Genomic DNA, 21,214 nt, shown 5'->3' on the forward strand with positions numbered 1-21,214 from the left:
CTACAGCAGTTCTTATGTAATCTGGGCTTAAATCCCTTTCAAGATGGTTGAAAACTTATTTCTAAAAATTAAGAAACACATTTTGAAGATGAGCACATAACAGCTCTATAAGGTATTTGCAACAGCATGTATCACACATCTGCTTAATAGCCAAATACTGACTGAAACTGTGAAAGGATTCTTCTACTGCCAGTATAAACAGGCAAGCTCCCCAGGACTGAAGAGAAGTTTTGTACACTTGCTTTCGCATGATCTTGAGGGAAGAGACGTGGGAGGGTACATGTGCACATCCACAAACATGGGAACAAACTGAAACAGAGGAGGTTCCTTCTGAACCCTCAAAACCTGCTTTTTTACTCTGAGGGTCACTGAGCACTGGAACTGGTTGCCCAAAGAGGTTGTGGAGTCTTCATCACATATGGTTTTTTTGATAATCTATACAAAAAATTCTCCATAAGAAGACTGAAAGGGGCTGAGATTTAAATGTAAAGGATATACTACACTAGTACAGTAAGGAGACATCCAAAGAAACCTCACATACTGTAACAGTAAAGGAAAGCAAGCTCCTTTTTATTCCAACACTTTCAAATGAACACTGCAACTCCAGGAGTAGGAAGGAGGTGCAAGGACACCCCAAACACATCCATCTCCTCAGGACTGAAACAGCAAACACAGCAGCAATGCTAACGACAAGGACAGTAACACTCCCCCACCCCCAACTGTTCACTCCATGTTCCAGACTCTGCTCCTGGAGAAGTCTGTCACCAAATACACTTGAAAGATAAACGAGTTAAATCACAGTAACACAACTATCACCTTCCAAGTCTTCTAGCAAGATACTGGAACAACTTTTTCTCCATTTCTTTACTACTAGACATTAATTCCATCAACTCTTATGAAAAGGATATCACAGAACAATACTTCAGGCTGCAAGATCAAAGGAGATTAAGATGTGAGTATATAGTTTCACTATTTCAAGATCTAAGTGTTGGGAATGTTATCTGTAAACATAGACTCAAAGAACACTTATTAAATGGAAGGGAAAGGGACTACTTAACACGTCTCCAGTATTCTCTGTAGACAATCCATACTGTAAAGCTTTTCATTTAAACTATTGCATGTTTGACTAGATGTATGGACATCCAGATGTTATCATGGATCTGTCTGAGAACCACTGGCACTGGACACTGAGATCAAATGCTGAAAATGAAGAAAAACAATTAATTTTGATTGTTTGGTCAGAGTACGCTGCCACACATCTGCAAGTTACCTTCCTCCTACTAGCAGCAAAAGCTCTTTCTGTTATGCTGCCTTAGGGCTCTTTGTTTCAGTACCTGCTAGTTCTTAAAACTATATATACTGTGGCCTTCAGTAACGTACATAAAGAAATCCAATTTTTTAAACAGCATTTTATTTTATTAGAAGAGTGGATGTATGGACAGAAGGGATTTTTTCAAAAATAAACTCTAATTGTCAGCATTACTGACAGTTATGACTTCGCTAAAAACTTCTGAAATCACTCCGCAGAAGTGTGAATCTGTAGTTTATACTCATTGTACTTACACGTTACTCATCCAAATCTGCAAGTCCCATTTCTATCAGCTTCATATGGACTGGATTTTCATCACCTTCATACAAAGATATGGTGACCTCTGGTGAAACAGCCTGAAAACCAGAAGTTGACATGAGTTTTGACAGTAACACATTTAAATCTCAAGCTAACCAATAGTGAAAGTTATTTTACTGGCTACACTCACTATCTAAATGGAACTGTGGATATACAAAAAATATTTCTTTTTAAGTAAAGGAAACTGCCCAGAAACTTTTTGTTTGCAGGATTAAAAGCAGCACCACATGGTTTTCTCTCTTCTTCAGTATTCCTTCACAGTAAACGGTTCACAATTTTAAATTATGAGGGTTCACACTGAAACAAATACTCAGAAATTATACTCTGAATTTTAGGCTGTGCAAAACTAAAGAAGGAAGTGTTCCTCACAAGCATGGAGGCAAAGAGCTGTTTTCCTTCAACGCACTCCATCATGGCCCATAATGCTTCCACACTCCATTCTGGGGAATAAGGAATTCTTTCCACGTTTTTATCATATGGAACAGGTTTAAATCCAGTCAACAAAGCTCGTACTGCCTCAACGGGGTACTTCAGCAGATGGTAAGGTATGTGACGCAATCTAGAACAGAAGTGAAAAGTGTTTGCCTGCAACAATCCACCTGTCAAGAGAAACTGTCAGTAGGGCCGTAAGGATAGCTTATATCATACAGTAGATTTATGGGGTGGAAACTGGGATCACTCCCTGCTCTACTACACGCTGGTGATCAGACTGAACAATTCCTCAGGCAGGGCTAGGCCCTTCAAAAGGACTTCAGCATGGTAAGTATCAAGAAGCAGGCCAGTATCATACAGACCCCTCCAGGCACACTGCCTCCCCGTTACGGTGCTTGGGGAGGAGCCTAAGTGCAAGTCATCACAATGCAGGCTCCAAATCTGGTGTGTCTGGAAAATGACAGAGACCTTTGTGGTCCAAAGCGCTTCATGCCTGGATGTGCTCGAGTCACAGTGCTGGAAACAAATACCTTGGTTTTATATTGTCATCTCCCTGTTCTTCTATCCCAGAAGCAAGGGAATGGGGAAGCAGAGCAGGAAGAGCAACCCTGTAGAACACACACTCTCTCCCATGATACCAATAGTCTGTGAAGCAGGAAATCTGTTCAAATCCCTATTTTGCCTCATCTGCAGCCAGGACATGTAGATTCCCCAGTGACTCAAGAGCAGGTCAATGTGATTAAGCATACATAATGCTCATATGTATGTATATACATATGAAGTGCAAGTACTTCAAGAGAGAAAATTCAGACAAGCTTAGGGGACCCTAAAAGCCTGGGGTGTTTGAGAGACTTAGCTGTCGTCTGTGTGCCAGCACAGGAGCAGTTTCTAGGGTGGCTCAGCACCAGGCAGAACAGGGCTTTGAACTTCCAAATTCCACACAAGCAGCCCGGGCTGTGTCCCACTCAGATATTCCCTTATCTTATTCCCCAGATGTCTTCAATGCAGACTGCAGTCACAAAGGATCAGAGGATTTGCTTGTACACCTGAAGGGCTCAGCCCCTATTTTGTGTGAGCTTCTTGGGTGCAAAAGCAGATTATAAACCTAAGCTTACTTCACAGGTTAAATAACCTAAAGATGATGGAGAAATCTGATAGTACAATAATGAGCTTCTCAGAACAACCTGAGAAAGAGAAGTAGGTGCACAACCACATACCCTGCTGACAGAAGGTATTTAACCAGCTAACCAGCTTTCTCTCCAATTGAAATCTAATGCTAAAGTATTATATAAATCCACAGTTGCAGAGATATGTAACTATAGATGTATATATAGATTATATACATCTACAGTTGTATATGGTATTATGTATGATATTGTATACATCTACATAAAATTAAATAATAACAAACATACATACATTATAAAATATGTACTTTTAAATAAGTGTAGGTGTATACATATGCACAAATTTTACATGCATTTTTTTCTTATGTATTTACCTGCCTGTTGGGACAACTGAAAAACTACCATAGTCAACAAACTGAACCAGGATCTTAACAGGGTCAAATTCTTCAATGGAGAGGAGCTTTCCTCTATACCATAAACCATCCTGGTATTCTACAAGGCAAGGCATTTCTGTAAAAAGAAAAAAAAAAAAATCAAACCACTAAAAACCTCAAAATATACTCCCAGTGCAGTACAAACTAATGAACTTGAAAATCCATTCTCCTTTGTGACCAAGATTAGGTTTTTTTCTTCCTTCTCTAATTCACTATTTTGTTCTATGCATCCTCCAATTCTCTCCGAACTCCAATTCACAATCATTGGTATGCAATGATCAAGTCAATGATCAATGTCAAGCGGCTCTACCTCACATGGCAACAATAAGAATTAACAGAAAATTGCTTGGTAAAGATAGTGATTCAAGCTGTTTGACATTTAAACTTTTCCATTTCAACTCTTTTGCACATTTCAGTTCAGTAAACAGATCGATCTGTAAGAGAACAGACACTGGAGGACACAAGGCAGATACTGCCTAAAATCTCAACCAAAATTTTACTAGTTGGTAAAACCAAATACCAGCAGCAACTGCTTTCTTCACAAAGTTTTAGACCCACATTTTGTTTTTTTTTTTTTAATTTTATTTTACTTTGTTAATTTAGGCCCAACAGCTGTGGACAAGAGAATTAAAGCCCAACTTTTGTCTAAGGGGAGAAATCCAGAATAAAGTGAAGTGAGGCTCTTCGGGGTTCACATAATTTCTAACTCTTGGTAACATAATTTTTTTGTACATAAGTTTTGTCTTTTGAATATTTAATAGCAAGATTTTCAGTTACAGCTTATGTGACAGTCACATTAAGGGAAAAGTTATACTTTTGCCATATGCAATCTAAGCTCACTTTGTCAACTTTAACAGGTCTCCTCTGAGCCTCCACTTGTTTTACATTCCTAATTGTAGTGTAGCAATACTCCTCACTCTCCAAAAGTTTTATTGAAAGAGTCACAGAATATAGTTATTCCTATTCTTCAGAAATAACTTCAGGCTTTTGTATGAAACAACAGGGAAAATAAACAGACCAACGTACCTCTTTGGAAGTGTGTTACAAGAGGAAGAGACTCCACGCTTTTATTGCACCACTTCAGGGCTTCATCAAGGCTCACCATCTCCGAGTCCCAGCTGGCATCTCCCTCTGTGGCAGACTGCTTCATAAGGTTCTTAGAAGGATCAAAGCAAATATATACCTACTCCAAGAAAAGGCTCTCATATTACAATCTTTGCAGGCTACTCAGAACCTTCAAATTCCATTAGCGATCAAGGATTATTAGATCACTTGTTCCTGTCTTTGAAAGGTTCAGCACATCCTTGGCTCCCCTTTCTTTTTTCCTCAATTTATGAATAATTTCATATCTACACAAAATTTTTTCCCAAAAGCAGAAGAGACTAATGATTTATTACCACCACATTTCAGTGTTAAAAAGAAGAAAAGGAATGGACATATTAGAGAATATACCCATATAAAATTTCACTGCTGCGTCTTATAAGGATTCTTCCCTCCTGCTAATTGGTAAATAATCTCACTTCATAATACCAAACCAGAGATTAATTTTAAAGTTAATGAAAGAAGAACTTTTAAAATGGAGTTTTGTTTGCTATGCAAACATTCCATCCCCCTAATTTATAACCAGGTCATCAGTATAAAGCTATAGGTCAAGGCAATGAAAGCTTAAACAACAGGCAGAGTCAAATTAAAATCCAAATAACAGCTTCTAAAAGAAATGATTATTTATTTTCTTTGGAAGCAAGCCATTTCAGAACATTACGATACTTTACTGATAGTCCATAATATTGATGATTAGGCAATTATTTTTTCTCAACTCAGCATTATAATTCACTAGCCAGGAATAAAATCAATGTTCCTTTTCTAATTTGTACACAATATAATCAAGCTGCAACACCATCATGCAACTGCTCCTTAAATCTATAGGAGTCCAGAGCAGGATCTAGTGTTTACAATTATATACCATGTTCAAAAGCAAAAGTTCAAATCATCTGTACAAAATGAACACAAAAAGCATCCATTATGTTTCTACTGCAAGATATGAAGCAGAATACACAGTTTAAGAAAAGCCCTTTTCTAAGATACCCAAACACTTCCATCTTGTATTTAGTCAAAGCAGTTTACACAAAAATCAATGATCAATCAGTGACAAAAGGCAATAAAATAAAACTGTAACAGCCAGAAAATGTTCGGGTTACTGTACAATGTTCCAGTAATTTTATTTTTGGAGAATAGAGATAAACAATAGTTCCGCCAAGTTAAAATCCCATAACCTATTTCCTTACATATCAAACAGCACTGCAATTCTTAAAATTAGGTTTTTTTAGGGAAATTGTCAGTATTTATTTCTCTGCCCCTATCCAAGAGGGTATTTCAAGTAAGATTTCATTCAGATAGTTGCACTGCACAACCACCTCTATCAGTTACTCAGTAGCATTTTGCAACCTTACTAATACTTTATTATGTAAAATTGTTAGCCATGATTTCGTTTTCACCAGCACAACAGGACTGCAACATTCCCTGTCTGCAACAGATACAAGACATTTACAAAACATACCTCCTTTGGGGACACCAAATGTGTAACTCGGACAGGAACGGTATCTCCTGGAACAGGTAGTGGTGGCAACATGTATGAAGGCATAACAGAAACATCTCCTAAAATTAGCTCCTAGACCAAGACAGACTTTAGTCAAGAACCAGAAGTTATCCAATAATGCAAACAGCATGTCCTTGATGAAAAAAAAATTAATCAACATTTCCTTTCAATACTTATCAGGGTTTTAAAAAAGCTTTACCTTAAAGTTAACACTACAGAACTAGATAATTAACTTTCAAAATATAAAGCATGTATCTTTGAAATGATCTTAACATACTGACTTGCTAACTTGAATGCTGTTAATTCAAAAATGCAGTAAATAATGGAATTCCCTTTAAAGAGAGAAAGTATTTAGAAAGAAGAACTGAAACAATTAATTGGTACAGATTAAACCATGCCCAATGTTACTGCTGTTTGCCAGAGGAAGTTACTCCTTAGAGAAAGGCAAAGGATAATTTAACTCCTTAGCCACCAGAATTATCACTCCTTCAAAAAGATACCAGATTTTGCCAAGTACAGATACGTATTGTCTCAGTAGCATAGCATGTGCCATTGTGTCTTCTTCTAAAACCATGTAATTTACAGTATGACTTCTACATGCCATTAATTTGTTTGGTTCATGACAAAATAAACATTGCCGCATTAAATAATGCCTTTATAGGGATGTATAGCACGTAGCTCAGCTAGATCAGAGATGTTGACTTCAGTATGATACGTAACAAAATGTACAGTTTTTCTAAAATACATTCTATTTTTACTCATCTCCTTGATGATTAGTTTTCATCATGTCCAGAACAAGAAGTAGAAACAGCCAGATATAAATATATAACCGCAAAATAAAACAATAAATTCTGACCTTTTCTTCCCCCTGCATCATCTGACATATGATACAATACAAAAGCTCATTAAGTTACCCAGACTGAACTAGGAAAAATCAGCTTTTCCGTTGAAAGTATGTACTCCAAACATCCATCTTGATAAATACTAGTAAAGAAAGGAAGTCTAACTCACCATAGATGCACACAATCTAAATGCCAGATTTCTGTAAAACGATCAGGAACATTGTGACAGGCCACCTGACTACACCTGGCTCTAAAGATTCAACTTAAATTCCAGCTCATTCCCAACTGAGCACTGCAGGTAGCTCAGCTGGCTACTTACTCAGCTCTTCCACGCATATAAACTGCATTCGCATTTTCGTTTTAACAGTCTTTTCTTAGTCCAGTTGTAAATACTGGTACTAAAAAGATGCTCTCCCAAGACATCTTTAAGAGTTACCTATTTCAAACAGTTGTCCCCCATCATTTCTGCCTTTGTGTCTGTTCTTTAAAAATCTAAAATGGATTACATTTCTTATTACATCTATAAACCCACAGCAGAAATGACGTATTTATAATTTACACATCACATAATACTGTATATTTAATAAGGGACCACAAGAGTCCACAATCATTTGACATCCCCATCCTTCATCCAGGCCTGTCCTGATAAATACTTAACAAGGAAACAACTTGTATGGGGGGCTGACATGCAATGCAGTTAAATATAGTCTGTATAAGGAATTTAAAACTAATTTTAGTTCAGTCTGTTAGAAATGGTTTGTAGTCCAACTGCTGTAGAAAAAGTAATTCTAAAAATTATTGTTTCTTAAGCCTGAGCTCAGAACAAAGAGATTAAAAATGTGTCTGTCAAATGACACGAGGTCACAGTCCCCCACACCTGAATACACAAGCACAAGGCAGCACCTGGCTACTCAGTTCTGACTCACAGTGGTAGATAAACAAACAAAACAACCAAAGAAAAAACCTCCAGCAAAAAATAGCACAGCATAATGGTCCTGTGTATACAGGCAAGTATGCAAGTGCGTATATGCGTATACACACAAACATACACAGAGGTACACACACACACACACTTAGAATGAGATTCACTGCTGTAAGCTCACCACACTTAGTGTTCTGGTGGGCTCTCCAATATCCTGCTGAGAAACTGATTTACAATTGGGTTTTCCGTGGTTACTCAATTCTAATATACACTGAGACTTTTGTAACTGCATCACAAGTCCACTGGTATACATGCCAAGACTTACATCAGTAGCATAATCAATACTGTAAAATTATTTTCTGAAGCAGAAACTCATGTTGGAATGAAAAATACACTGGCACGCTTGAACAGAATTAAACAGAAAAATATGAGAAAGTCTTAATAATTTAAATAAACCTGATACTCGGATTTCAAGAAAAACCCAGATAAATTACTGATCTAATTTTTTTGTGTTAAGACAATAATGTTTGGTAAAAAATCTCAATCCTCCTCTAAATAACACTACATGAGTATCCCAGACACCTGGAATAAAGAATCTAGGTAACTCCCTTAGAAATCCCTAAGTTTATGTTGAATACTTGATTAAATTTACTTTTGCTTATCTCCATCCTTGTATATATTTCTATGAATAACTAATTCCTTCAAGTGATAAAATATTATCCTATGCCTATCCTCTTAAGTTTTAGAGGAACACAAAAACTAACTGGACTTTAAACAGAAATGCAGAAATCTCTTTTCAGTAAAAAGTCTGAGAACAAAATCTTAGCAACTCCTTGTTCCATACAATCTTAGCAACACACTGTATCTACTACAGACCGCAGTTGGTATGCTATAGAGCTGTGTACTTACTGTACATGCTGTCACATCACAAAACTGTACAGAAATGTAAAAAGAAATAACAAATTAAAGGTCACAATGAGCAACTGAGTCATCTTTTTAGTGTCAGAACAACAGCAAAACACACACACACTAATCTCACCACCTTTAAGACATCCTGACAATCTTCAGCCACGCAGTACTTCTGGTATGCCATGAAGGAAGAAAGTGACATTCCACCAAAATACAGGTTGATGGATAATTTGCCCCATGGTTTATCTGGTAATTTCTACTTACACAGGAAAAAATAAGATTATAACAGTAACAGTGCGACTGAGGTTTTAGAAATAGTGACCAGGAAATTCAAACCTCTCATTCCCAGATGGACCACACTCATTCATGAAAGATATAATAAAACCAGTAGGTAGGGCTACTAATGTAACTTATAACACAAATGGGAATATATTTATCCCTGGAATGGCAGCACTGCCTGCCCAGTCTAACACAGGAACATCCCATGTTTGCTCACTCAATAATAAATCCTTCTCTTTCACAATTTATCATTAGAAATTAAATTATCAGACAATATAGATTACGTGTTTCCCTATAATGTTAGTGTATTAATTTAAGCATGTCCATACTTAATTATGCCAAATTTTAATAACTTACAATTGAATTTAGAACAATTTATGTTGTTAGTAGGTTGCTTGTCAGAATAACAACACAGAATACAAACAGGACCTAAAAATACTAATACCTCTAAAGGACACATTTAAGGCCTGAAAACTACAAGAAAGTCATAGGAGAATAACTTTAGCTTTGGATTTTTTTTTGTCTAAGGAATACATTTACTGCTACACTGATTATTCTTAATGTAAGTTAAAAGAACAAAAAAAAGAACAGAAAAGTAAGCCTCATTCCAAATCTATGAATAAATTAAGCTACCTGAACATGTATTTCAACCTCTTCATTTGTAAGCAGTTCTTGAAGGCAATCTACTGCATCCTGCTGCCAATAATTTCCAATCTACTTGGCGAAAAGCAAGAAACCCCAGATGTTAAGATGCTGACAGATAATATTCAATAATTCTTAATGTAGCGAGATGAAAATATGCACCTATCATTGAAGAACTTATTTGAAAACACACAACATTACCTGGATTTGTCTACAACAGTTTAAACATCGTCTTCTATTTGATACATGGAAACTCATGTATGACAAAGCCAACCAGCAATTTTCAGATCTTGAAGTAGATCAGACAGATGCTGCTTGCCAAGTATAACCTTTCCTAGACTAGACATAATACCTTATGTGTGCACCAACCCAAAGATACAGAATTCCACATGAAGGCAACTTAACATACAACAGAAAACACAGGATCCTTTAAGTACTACTTTTATTGCCTGCAATATCTGTTTATGTCCTAACCCATAGGTTTGCAAGCCCATCTTTCTTAATCTATTAGTTGACCTGCTTCCAACAGTAAAAAGGTTTTCTTTTAAAGTAAGTTTAAAAGCTAATTAGTCATTTCAGTAATTCACATTTACTAAATGCACCAAATTTGAGTAAGATGTGATATGTGAAAATGCTATTTACATATCAATTACCTACTAACAAAAGCCCCAAAACAATTCACTTATATTAGTTTAGCATAACAGATTGTTTCCTACACAGCTAAGTTCAGAATGATAGAAGCACTTCTGTAGGATTTGAAGATTTAAAATTTTCTGGCCATTTTGCATTAAGTAATCTTACTTACCTTACTTCTTGTTGTTGCTACTGCAAAATGAAGCACCTGTCAAGAGTTATCATTCAGCCAACTACTAGAGTATCCTGTCTCACAAAGATTTAATTACAATTAACAGTTGCTTTTAAAGAATGGTCACCTCATAAAGCAATCTGGCATTTCCCGATAAAAGGCTGCCTTGCCAAAACAGTCCTTATCAACTATTTTCCTTGTAGGCAAGAAAAAAAATACTACAAAGTAGTCTCACCCTTTGTATGATGGAACTGTATTGTTTTGAGTACCTACTAAAATGTCTTCAAATTTCCCATTACTCACTGGTATTGTCTTGTAGAGCTCACATGGTATGCAAAATGGAGGAATATCAATATATGATGTTGTTGGATACAGATGACACTGAGGAACCATTTCTATGCAGCCACGGTCTATGTACTGTACCTATATGAAAAGAAAAGCTTTCCTGAAGTAATTCCCGTTTTCTAAGTCAAGTTTAATAAGAGAAAGGGTTCATTTACTGGTATGGCAGATTAGAACTCCAGTTCCTAAACTTGTCTTGCAAGAGAGCCCTCCTTTTGTGTAATAATCTACAGCAGTTTAAAATCAGAAAAAATAAAACATTTGTGAACCAGGAAAGACTTGCAAATCTACATTCAAAAAACTTGAGCAGACTCAAGAGTTTAGATAAGATTAACTGCTAATTAGAAAATTTTCAAAGCATTCAAAATACGCTAACAACATCAAAAGAAGAAAAAAAACCTAAAAGGGATTACTTACAGGTGACCAAAGGTAGCTTTTTACTTAAGAACATTTATCACCATTAGGAAAACTATTGGAAAAATTATGACAACTGAAACACGCAGATAGAATTCATCTTTAAAATAAATGTAAACATCAGGACAGTTATCACACTTTTAAAGCAGAACAAAGATCTGGATAGTCAGGTCAGCTGAACAAAAAAGAAGGTGTGATCATAAATTTATTTTCAGAAGATTAGCTTATTTGCCTCCCCCACTTTGTTTTTTTTTTTAAACACACATGCACACACACACACACAACATATTCAAACTTACCTGGAGAGTACCACCACCAAATTCTACAACTTTACCTCGATACCACATGGTATCTGATCCTCTTACAACACAAGCTTCTCCCTTTTTCCAGCAGTAGGATTCCAGAAGACCAAGGCACTTGAAGTTGCTTTGTATTTCAGTCATCAATTTGTTTAGTTCAATTTCTGGGGGGAGAGGGGAAATACAATTCAAAATAGTGTACAATGTGTTAGTGCGAATTATTTATATCATTAAAATCCAGCAGATTCAGATGAAGACATGTATAAACATAAATACAGGTGCTGCTCCAAAAATGTTTTCTGACACTGACATAATACATACGTTCAACTTTTAGTATATGCAAACAAGTTACTACTTAAGCAAAAAGTAAACTGTGTTTCCATTTGTGAAGCCATTAGTGACTCTGGATTCTAATCTCAGAGAAGAGTCTCTAAATTTTGCAACTGATACTTTGGCAACAATAATACAAGAGCCTCTCCATGAACAAGAAAAGAGATTCCCAGAGTCAGTGGTAGGAAACCATGAAACAACACAAAACAGACGTGCAAAAGACCCTCTTCTGCTATGGGTACAATTTACAAGAAGAATAGAGACTTGGGCAAGTGAGGTTACTGTATTTGAAATTCAAAGTTTTATGATATGATCTAATAGGTAAAAGTATTTGTAGAGTAAAAAAAAAAAGTTCTCATATGGAACCATTTCTCTAAGGCATAATATATTATCTGAAACCTGACATTGCATCTCTCAGATGAAAATGTTTCTCTTTCAAATAATACAAACAGAAAGTATTAAGCGATACAGAATCTATCAAAGAACAACACAGAGCCCAAGGAAACTGGGTACTGAGCTCACAATGAAGGAAAAGAATTCAGTAATATTTGAGAACCAGGCTAACTTCCAAGAATCTTTATGATTTTAACATCATTATTATTAGTAAAACGTGTCACACAGTCTCAACATTATAAAACAATGCACTCCCAATGCTGCCTAGAGAACAGAGGCAAGAGATCCACTTGTCCAAGCACTGGAATGTCTGGGTGTCCTGGGAGATGGGAGGATAGGAGAGCCCACGTGGATGGGTTATGGACAGGGGCCACTTGCCAGGCTATCTAGGTCCCCTCTGCCAGGCAGTCGTGGGAGCTGCCCCACCACTCTGCTGCAGAGTAAGGGGTGCCAGGGCCTGCACCCTTTGCCTCCCCCAGCAACTCTACCCAACAGGGACCCCCCAGAACTGTGTTCTGATACAGAAGACGTACACTAGAACACATATCTGGTATAGTCTGATATGCCAAGGCTATTACATTCATAGACATAAACATATTTTCTTCTTACCAAGTGATTTTGGTATTATATAAATAGTTCCATCACGTCCAACACAACTTACTACCGCTTGAAAAATTTTTGCTTTGGGTATAGCAGGAGATTTATATATTTCATCCATTCCTGAATGAAGCAGTGCCTTATATGTTTTGCATGATTTTTGTTCACTCTCTGAAACAGTGCTGTTTTCCTCTGCAGCAGCATCTTTTTTTGCACATGGAGTTTCTGAATTACAACCATCCAGTCGTGTGTTCTCTTGCTCTAAATGCACTTCAAGATGTTCCTTGGAGTCTCCACAATCCACATCAGCTTTATCAGTTCTAGCAGATTCAATCAAATGTCAACATATTAACTGATAAAGAACATGAAAAGTGCAAAAGAATAAAATAAGGGAAAAAAAAGAAACACAGAAAGATGGCAAACACTTGTTAAAATATCATCATCTCATCTACCAACTTAGAGAACTGAAATGTGCAGTGGATACAATTAACAATGCTATACTCAGGTAAGTTCACTGAAGATTGTGTTGTGTTGCTACAGATGCTGTCGAGGACAATTCAAATTTTTGTTTTACTGATTAGCTTATCATGATGTGAATATGAGATTCTGAAAGAATATAAAAATAGAAGTATCCAAACCTTCTGTTTCTAAAAGCCAAACCCTTTTCAATAAGGTGTTGTGAAACATCAATCAATTGTTCTGTTTCATCTTTGTAAAAAATTTTCACAGGCAATGCAGAAGCCACATCACTTTCCTGGAAAAAAAACAAAACAGAGCACTGGACAAAATATAACAATACACATCTCTAAACTACAGGTTTATCTCTCATTTTACTGGTACTGACTGCAAATCAGATGTTGTTGAACAACTGATGCCCACATCAGAAGAGACAAAACTTATTTAATCTATGTCACCGTTCCTGTCATTTTACCAACTGTCCTAAACATGACAATAAAAAAAAAAAAAAAAAGTAGCAGTGTAAAACCTTACTTCTTCCCTTAGCTGTTTTATTAGAATGACCTGCCAAATACTTGTTTTCCTCTAGCAGGAGCTTTAAACCCACTCATAAATAACTTTGCTCAGCAGTGCTTTTATTTCCAGACACAATGTAAAACTTCACTGGCAGGTGCCAACAGACACTAAACAAATCCAACTTTCATAATAATTCAGGGTTTTTTTTACCAGTGGAAGAAGTAAGTTACTAATGATATCTGTACAGCATGGCACTCATTCTTTTGGTTTTTGAGGCCTTAAAATTAATACAGTAGCAACCGCTGAAGCTATTCTCATCGAGAACATGAGCACCTTGCTCATCTGTCCATAAAAGTTGCCAGCATCCAGTCATCCCAAAAATGTAAATATTAGTCTTCAGTAACTAAATGTATGTAAGACTGTGTTCTTTCCATACTGGGTAGCCAAACTGCTCTCATGCTCCAGTGAATAACAAAATGAAGCAGAAAAAAAGAAAAAGCATCTTTACCCCTACAGCAAAAAGCAATCTAAGCAAGTTCCACTCAGGACTTTTATGAAGAGTGAAAATATTCAGAAAAAAAGTAAAATAAAAGACAACCTGACTGAAGTTTTACAAATACCTCTCATTTTGATTACAAACCTGTATAATTATTTTCACTTGTGTCCCAGTTAGGTAATCAGATAAAAATTCACAGACTGTTGCTGTCCATTGCATGCTTCCACCTGTTGGTCTAACACAGAACAAATTATAATCTCCTTTAGTACAAGGGAAGTTGGCATCTCCTAAGATTAACCACAAACCCTCCCCTTGACCAAGTTTTGCTGTTTTTGAAACAGCCTGTACTGTGAGGGGAAAAAAGACAATCTTCATTACAGTCAACAGAAATGGTCATTAATCGCTGGATCCATGACAGGAAGAATTCAAAAATAAAACCCCCAAACTTCAAAACTGAAGAGAATCATGAATTCCAGAAGTATGATACCTATCTAACAGAACAAAGGAAAACCCATACTTCATCTGCAAACTGGGCTTTTTATATTCATTCAGGGAATGGATATTATAAACATGATTACTTTTTCTTCACAGTATAGACAGCACCAAACAAACACGTGGGAGGATACCTCTGTTCTCTCGTTTTTCTAAAGCCTACAAAAGAGACCACCTGTCCATCTTCTGGATTGTTCTGGGTGTCATCTCAAAGGATATGGAGGAAAAGAAAGCTATCAGAAGTAGTCAACATGGATTCACCAAAGGGAAGTCATGTCTGACTAACCTGAGGGCCTTCTATGATGGCATGACTGGATGGATAGATGAGGGGAGGGCAGTGGATGTTGTCTACCTTGACTTCAGCAAGGCCTTTCACACTGTCTCCCACAGCAACCTCATAAGTAAGCTTAGGAAGTGTGGGCTGGATGAATGGACAGTGAGGTGGATTGAAAACTGGCTGAAAGACAGAGCTCAGAGGGTTGTGATCAATGGCACAGAGTCCAGTTGGAGATCTGCAGCTAGTGGTGCTCCCCAGGGGTCAGTACTGGGTCCAGTGCTGTTCAATGTATCAGTGACCTGGATGAAGGGACAGAGTATACTCTCAGCAACTTTGCTGATGATGACACAAAACTGGGAGGGGTTGCTGACACCCCAGAAGGCTGTGCCGCCATCCAGCAAGGCCTAGACAGGCTGGAGAAGAACCTAATAAAGTTCAACAAGGGCAAGTGTAGGGTGCTGCACCTGGGGAGGTATAACCCCATGCACCGGTACAGGCTGAGGGCTGACCTGCTGGAGAGCAGCTCTGAGGAGAAGGACCTAGGAGTCCTGGTGGACAACAGGATGACCATGAGCCAGCAATGTGCCCTTGTGGCCAAGAAGCCAAAGGCATCCTGGAGCGCATCAGGAAGAGTGTGGCCAGCAGGTCGAGGGAGGTCATCCTCCCCCCCGACTCTGCCCTGGTGAGACCCCATCTGGAGTACTGTGTCCAGTTCTGGGCCCCTCAGTTCAAGGACAGGGAACTGCTGGAGAGAGTACAGAAAAGGGCTTTGGAGATGATCAGGGGACTAGAACATCTCTCTTATGAGGAAAGGCCGAGGGACTTGGGTCTTTTTAGTCTAGAGAAGAGAAGGCTGAGGGGGGATCTGATCAACACCTATAAATACTTAAAGGGAGGGTGTCAAGAGGGTAGGGTCAGTCTGTTTTCAGTGGTGCCCAGTGACAGGACAAGAGGAAATGGGCACAAACTTGAACATAAGAAGTTCCATCTAAATATGAGGAGGAACTTCTTTACTTTGAGGGTGGCAGAGCACTGGAACAGGCTGCCCAGAGAGGTGGTGGAGTCTCCGTCTCTGGAGACATTCAGAACCTGCCTGGACATGTTCCTGTGCAACCTGCTCTAGGTGGACCTGCTCTGGCAGTGGGGTTGGATCTCCAGAGGTTCCATCAAACACCGTATCATTCTGCATTCTATGATTTTCATGAGATCTAATTAATCTCAAATTTTAAGCCAAGGGAAAAAAAGCATTCTGTGAAATAGGAAGACCCTCTATCATCTAATATTTTATAATTCATACTAGAAATATTCTTTCTTTCTATAGCACAGTTTCTACTTTACTGGTATGTAGCATAACCCTTATGAAAAAAGCTGTTTATAAAACAAATCACAGCCACCATCCCATTTCTTCTTTACTCAAAAAGCAAACCACATCCAGATCTTACATGGGAAAATATTAAGTTATGTCATTATTAGGTTTCTAGTACTGCTACTCAGTATAAGGGAAAGGCTACCTTATATCTGTCAAGGAACATTCTGTTGCTAATGTCTTAATTATCTTCAGATTTTCCTCAAGTTTTCTTAAACAGCTGATATCCACTGTTTTTTCAGCTCCAGAATCATACAGCATTACCTGTTACAGACAAGAAGCACAATGAAACAGAAAAAAACCCAGCCCTCTAAGTGTTACCTGTAGCAAATGATAATTCTAAGCACACTTGGCTAGGTAAACAAAACTCAAACAAACATTATCAGGATTCAACAAATGGCTTTTGCACTGATTTACCCCATCACATAACACAAATGACTACTACGTCATACTGAGACAACAAAAGACATGAAGGTGCTCAAAAGTGATCAGACAACTTTACAGAGGCTGTTACGTGAGTAAGAAAATGTCTTCTCCCCTGCTTGTTTTGGCACATTTAAATTTGTAAACCTAGAAAGGGTGCAATATCTCTCCCCCACCCCTTGCTTTTTATTCTGACGAGGTTAAATAGCTGTTTGAGGGCTCTTAAACAAGACAATGCAAACCAGAAGTATAGCAAGTCCCACTTCTGCTTCCTACTAACAAGGCCCATAGGCATAACCTGATGATGGTGGAGAGAACCAATGGCAACTCAGTCCTGGATTATCTGTGTGATTAAAGCACCACCCTTACTTTTGAGGTAAGCAGTTATCTATTCATGAGAGGCCTCTTTTCAAATGAGTGCAATAAAAAGCATGTTTAAAGCATCACCATGTGAGAATTTACTGTGGCATCAGTTTGGGGTTGAAGCAACAGCACGACTACATGCGTTCCTGTGGTGCTGCACTCAGTTCAAATGGCTTCATCTTTTGGCAAGGTTGGTTAAATTTGAATTGACGTGACCCTCAGGTTCACACAGCTTCTGGAATCTAAGGTAAACGGTTAGGCTACAGCTTGGGAATCTGTGCTATGTTGCAAACTGTAGTGTAAACATACACAGTCAACCTCATGAGCCTTCCTCAACTACCAGGTGTCTCTACCTGCTAAAGCTAGCTGAGCTTTGATGACACAGTTATTCTGATTGGCAGCAATGCACTGTTACAAACTCTCAAAAAAAGCAAAAGGGTGTATGAGAAAACATTAACTCAGAAGTCAGAAGCTAAGATGTGACATTATTTTAATCAATGAATGCTTACAAACTCTAGAAATAAAAGCATGAACCCTCTTAGGTTAACAGCTTTACCTCTGCACTTGTTTCAGAGACAATCCTGCTTATTTGGCCTCTTTGCCACTGTTTGAAATCACACACGTAGACAGCACAGTGCATACCACTTTCCCACTTCACAGATTGTGGCTGGGATTTTTTATAGATGGCAGCCATCTTCTCCTGTAAACTAACATTAGAAAAGACACTTTTCTAGTGGTAAAATTTTATCAAGTGAATGAAGGGTTTATTTAGTCCATTACGGCTTAACTAGCATACAGTGAAATTTCAGTAACTGGTAACAGACACAAAGCATTGTAGTTTTTCTTCATGACATGATAGAAATACATGAAAACCAAACTTCAAAACACATGCAAACACATTAAAGTTCTGTAAAATTATCATGTTTTCTTAAATAATGGAATTATTCTGAGCAATTCTGACTCCTCTGTATAGCACTGTTTCAAAGATGTACTGTTTTCTCTTTAGAACTTTAGAGTGTGGTACTCATTTAGCATCATGAATAATTCAATGGGACCCTAGATAGCTACATGCGAGAAAGTAAAAAAACAAGAAAGAAAGGAGAAACAAGCAGCAGAAAATAAGCAACTTGCACTAAGCAATGATACTTCCATTTAACTGTCTTCAAACAGTACACACTATTACCTAAATATCTATCAAAAGAAAGACTGATAAGTTATGTCTAGAAATTCCCTTAAAACTTTCCTAACAGCATATTAGAATCATGTTGAAAGAAATAACTTGATTGAAGTTCTATGACTTTGGTCATATAATAATGCCAGTATTACCTAACACAATTTCTAATGAAGGAATGGAGAGAAGAAAGCAGAAAGATTTAATTTTTCTGGACAGTGTTGCATTTGTCCAGCCCCAATATTTACCACATTAAAACTGATTTAGGAGTTGTATCATATACTCTATTTGGAATAACAAATATTTAATCAACCACAACATAGTGCTAAGCTGTCTTCTGCTCCTATGCCTTCCTCAACAAAGCTAAGTCAACAGCATTCAAAGCGTATCCAGTGTCAAATGCAACCCTAACCAGAGTTTTTTCTAACTATACTTCATCAGTTTGTAGTAAGAATGCCTTAACTCAATAAAAGTTTATCTGAATTTTAGTACCTTTTTAGTGTACTTTCTGACGACAGCCACTGTACAAAAATTTTGCTAGGAGACACAACGTGACTAATTCTCACTTCTAGCTCTTTCTTAGAAAGTGATTTCAAATCTCCTTCATCCACAGGTTCCAAGTCTACATGATTTGAAGCTTCCAAGGTTTCAGGAATTTCTTCTACAGAAACATCCCAGATTTCATTGGACCTTACAGCAGTACTTTCAGTGTACCTGTAAAGAGCATGAAGTAATCAGAATGAAAAGTTTAAACACATTTTAAACAAAGTGAAAGAGAGCTCAATAAACACAGTTCAACCTCCTCTAGTAATTGCAGCATAGCATTATCTGCATCAGAAAAAAACAATCAATTTGGAATGAACTTCAGACTCCAAGGTTTTGTCCTGGAATTCTCTATGGACCACTTCCCATCCCAATGCAAGACTAAGGTTGCTGACCTTTGCTTGTCAGAAAGTCAGCTCCAGTGGAGTGCTGTGCTCTCCTGCTTATATTGTCTGGCGCTACTTCAAAGCTGGCCTGGGTACCCCTCAATAGCATTTACACATGGAAGAGTAATCATAACCCAAATGTGATTCTAAATGACCCGAAGCAGCTTTAGACTATTCACCAGCATCTTGGCTTTTTGCAGACATTCATCTTCACTAATGTGAAATTCAGTGAGAAAGCAGGACAAAATGAGCTCTAGAGGGGTAGAGACCTATGCCCACAGGAAAATAAATCAAACTCCCTCAAATCCCCCCCCAAAACAATCCCCTTATCCTGCCTCCCACAACGCAGACATCATTCCAACTTCAAAACATGGTGTAGTGGGTGTAAATGGCCAGGTACTGCTAGCTAGGGAGAGGGGCTGCAAGGGCAGCCTCAGCGAAGAGGTTTGCTGGTGCAGAAGAGGGCAGCATGGTGCTCCTCCACGGTGGTCACAGCCTTTCTCAGCCATCTCTGCAACAGACTGCCCCTCAGGAAATGGATGAAACCTTCAGTGAAGCTGGTGGCACCTCTAATTTAATGAAGGGCAGAAGATATCAGGGAGAGAGAGGAAGGAAGAGAAGAGAAATAACACAGGGAACACACCAAGTTTAGAAGAGCAAAAGGTATTCTGTGGGGGAAAAGGCATACTCCTGAAGGGGCTGCAGCCCACAGAGGGCCCACACCAGAGCACAGGAAGAACAGGAGGAGAAGGAAGGAGCAGCAGAAACTGCTGGTCCTGACCCCAACCCCTGCACTGCTCACTGCAGGGATGGCGTGTAACCAGAGGGTAGAGGGGGAGGTAAGGTGCTTGGAATAAACTTGAGCCTGGGAAAGGGGGAAGGAGGACACATCCTATAAGTATTTGTCTTTTGTGTCCAAATGCCCGAATCAGTTATTAAATATTTATGCAAATTAGTATTAAGTTAAATTAAGCCAGTTTTGCCTGCAACAGTCCTTGTTAAGCGACTTCCCTGTCTTTATTTTGACCCATGAGCTTTATTGTTCCCGTTTCTTCTATTTTCTCTCCAGTTCAACTAAAGAAGGGGAAGTGAGTGACCAAAAAATCCACATCAGTAAAGTTATGTGTTACACAGCAACTTATATTAAAGTAATATACACACTTGACTGCAGGTCGCAAACAGGCATCTAAGTATAGCTGCAACACAATAAAATACTCTGGTGACAGTGACAATTCAGCTGTTCAAGTTTAAATAAAACTGCTTAACTTTACAAAAATCTTACTACAAATTGTGACCAGTACAACAAAAGCATTACTGGGATTTAGTTATATTTCTGAGCTAAGAGATGAAAATCAATTTATTTGCTTCCTGATGAAAAAAACAAATTCAGGAACTCCCGTTTTTGGAATCAAAACTTCCTATTTAACAATCTTTTTATTTTCATCAGTATCAAATATCATTAATGAAAGAGTAATTATTGATTTCCATGAATACAGCCCACAGATTGCCTTTTTAAGAAGCCAACAGATTAAATGCAGTAGTGTTATCTCCTTGTCAGCCTCATCTCCTCCAGCAGGCTTCACAGCTCCTGTGTCCCTGTCATAGCTGATAGAATTTCTAAATATTTGGTTTATAGTAACACATGTTGTAAAGAGATGACTTCCCTTGGGTGCAGGTTAAACACACAAAAATGGTATTTCTTTTCTTAACAAAAGAGAATGGTAACCTTAACGAT

General features: G+C 37.9%; 1 protein-coding gene across 1 annotated transcript in view; it reads right to left on the reverse strand.

Moving 5' to 3' along the window:
- Positions 1-564: 564 nt before the first annotated feature.
- The window catches only part of RNF17 (ring finger protein 17), a 46,045-nt gene continuing 25,395 nt past the window's right edge, over positions 565-21,214 (reverse strand). Inside the window, exons 22-37 of the mRNA XM_014965710.1 lie at positions 19,043-19,264; positions 17,936-18,086; positions 16,739-16,857; positions 14,603-14,693; positions 13,629-13,744; positions 13,003-13,310; positions 11,671-11,834; positions 10,919-11,038; positions 9,802-9,882; positions 9,023-9,145; positions 6,178-6,288; positions 4,647-4,803; positions 3,561-3,696; positions 1,997-2,186; positions 1,564-1,665; positions 565-1,200 (exon numbers count right to left, since the gene is read on the reverse strand). Of these exons, the coding sequence (XP_014821196.1) occupies positions 1,567-1,665; positions 1,997-2,186; positions 3,561-3,696; positions 4,647-4,803; positions 6,178-6,288; positions 9,023-9,145; positions 9,802-9,882; positions 10,919-11,038; positions 11,671-11,834; positions 13,003-13,310; positions 13,629-13,744; positions 14,603-14,693; positions 16,739-16,857; positions 17,936-18,086; positions 19,043-19,264 (2,188 nt within the window). The 3' untranslated portion in view covers positions 565-1,200; positions 1,564-1,566. The remainder of the gene's footprint in view (positions 1,201-1,563; positions 1,666-1,996; positions 2,187-3,560; positions 3,697-4,646; positions 4,804-6,177; positions 6,289-9,022; positions 9,146-9,801; positions 9,883-10,918; positions 11,039-11,670; positions 11,835-13,002; positions 13,311-13,628; positions 13,745-14,602; positions 14,694-16,738; positions 16,858-17,935; positions 18,087-19,042; positions 19,265-21,214) is intronic.

Source organism: Calidris pugnax, unplaced genomic scaffold (genome assembly GCF_001431845.1).
Source record: "Calidris pugnax isolate Ruff unplaced genomic scaffold, ASM143184v1 scaffold20, whole genome shotgun sequence".
NCBI classification, from domain to species: domain Eukaryota; kingdom Metazoa; phylum Chordata; class Aves; order Charadriiformes; family Scolopacidae; genus Calidris; species Calidris pugnax.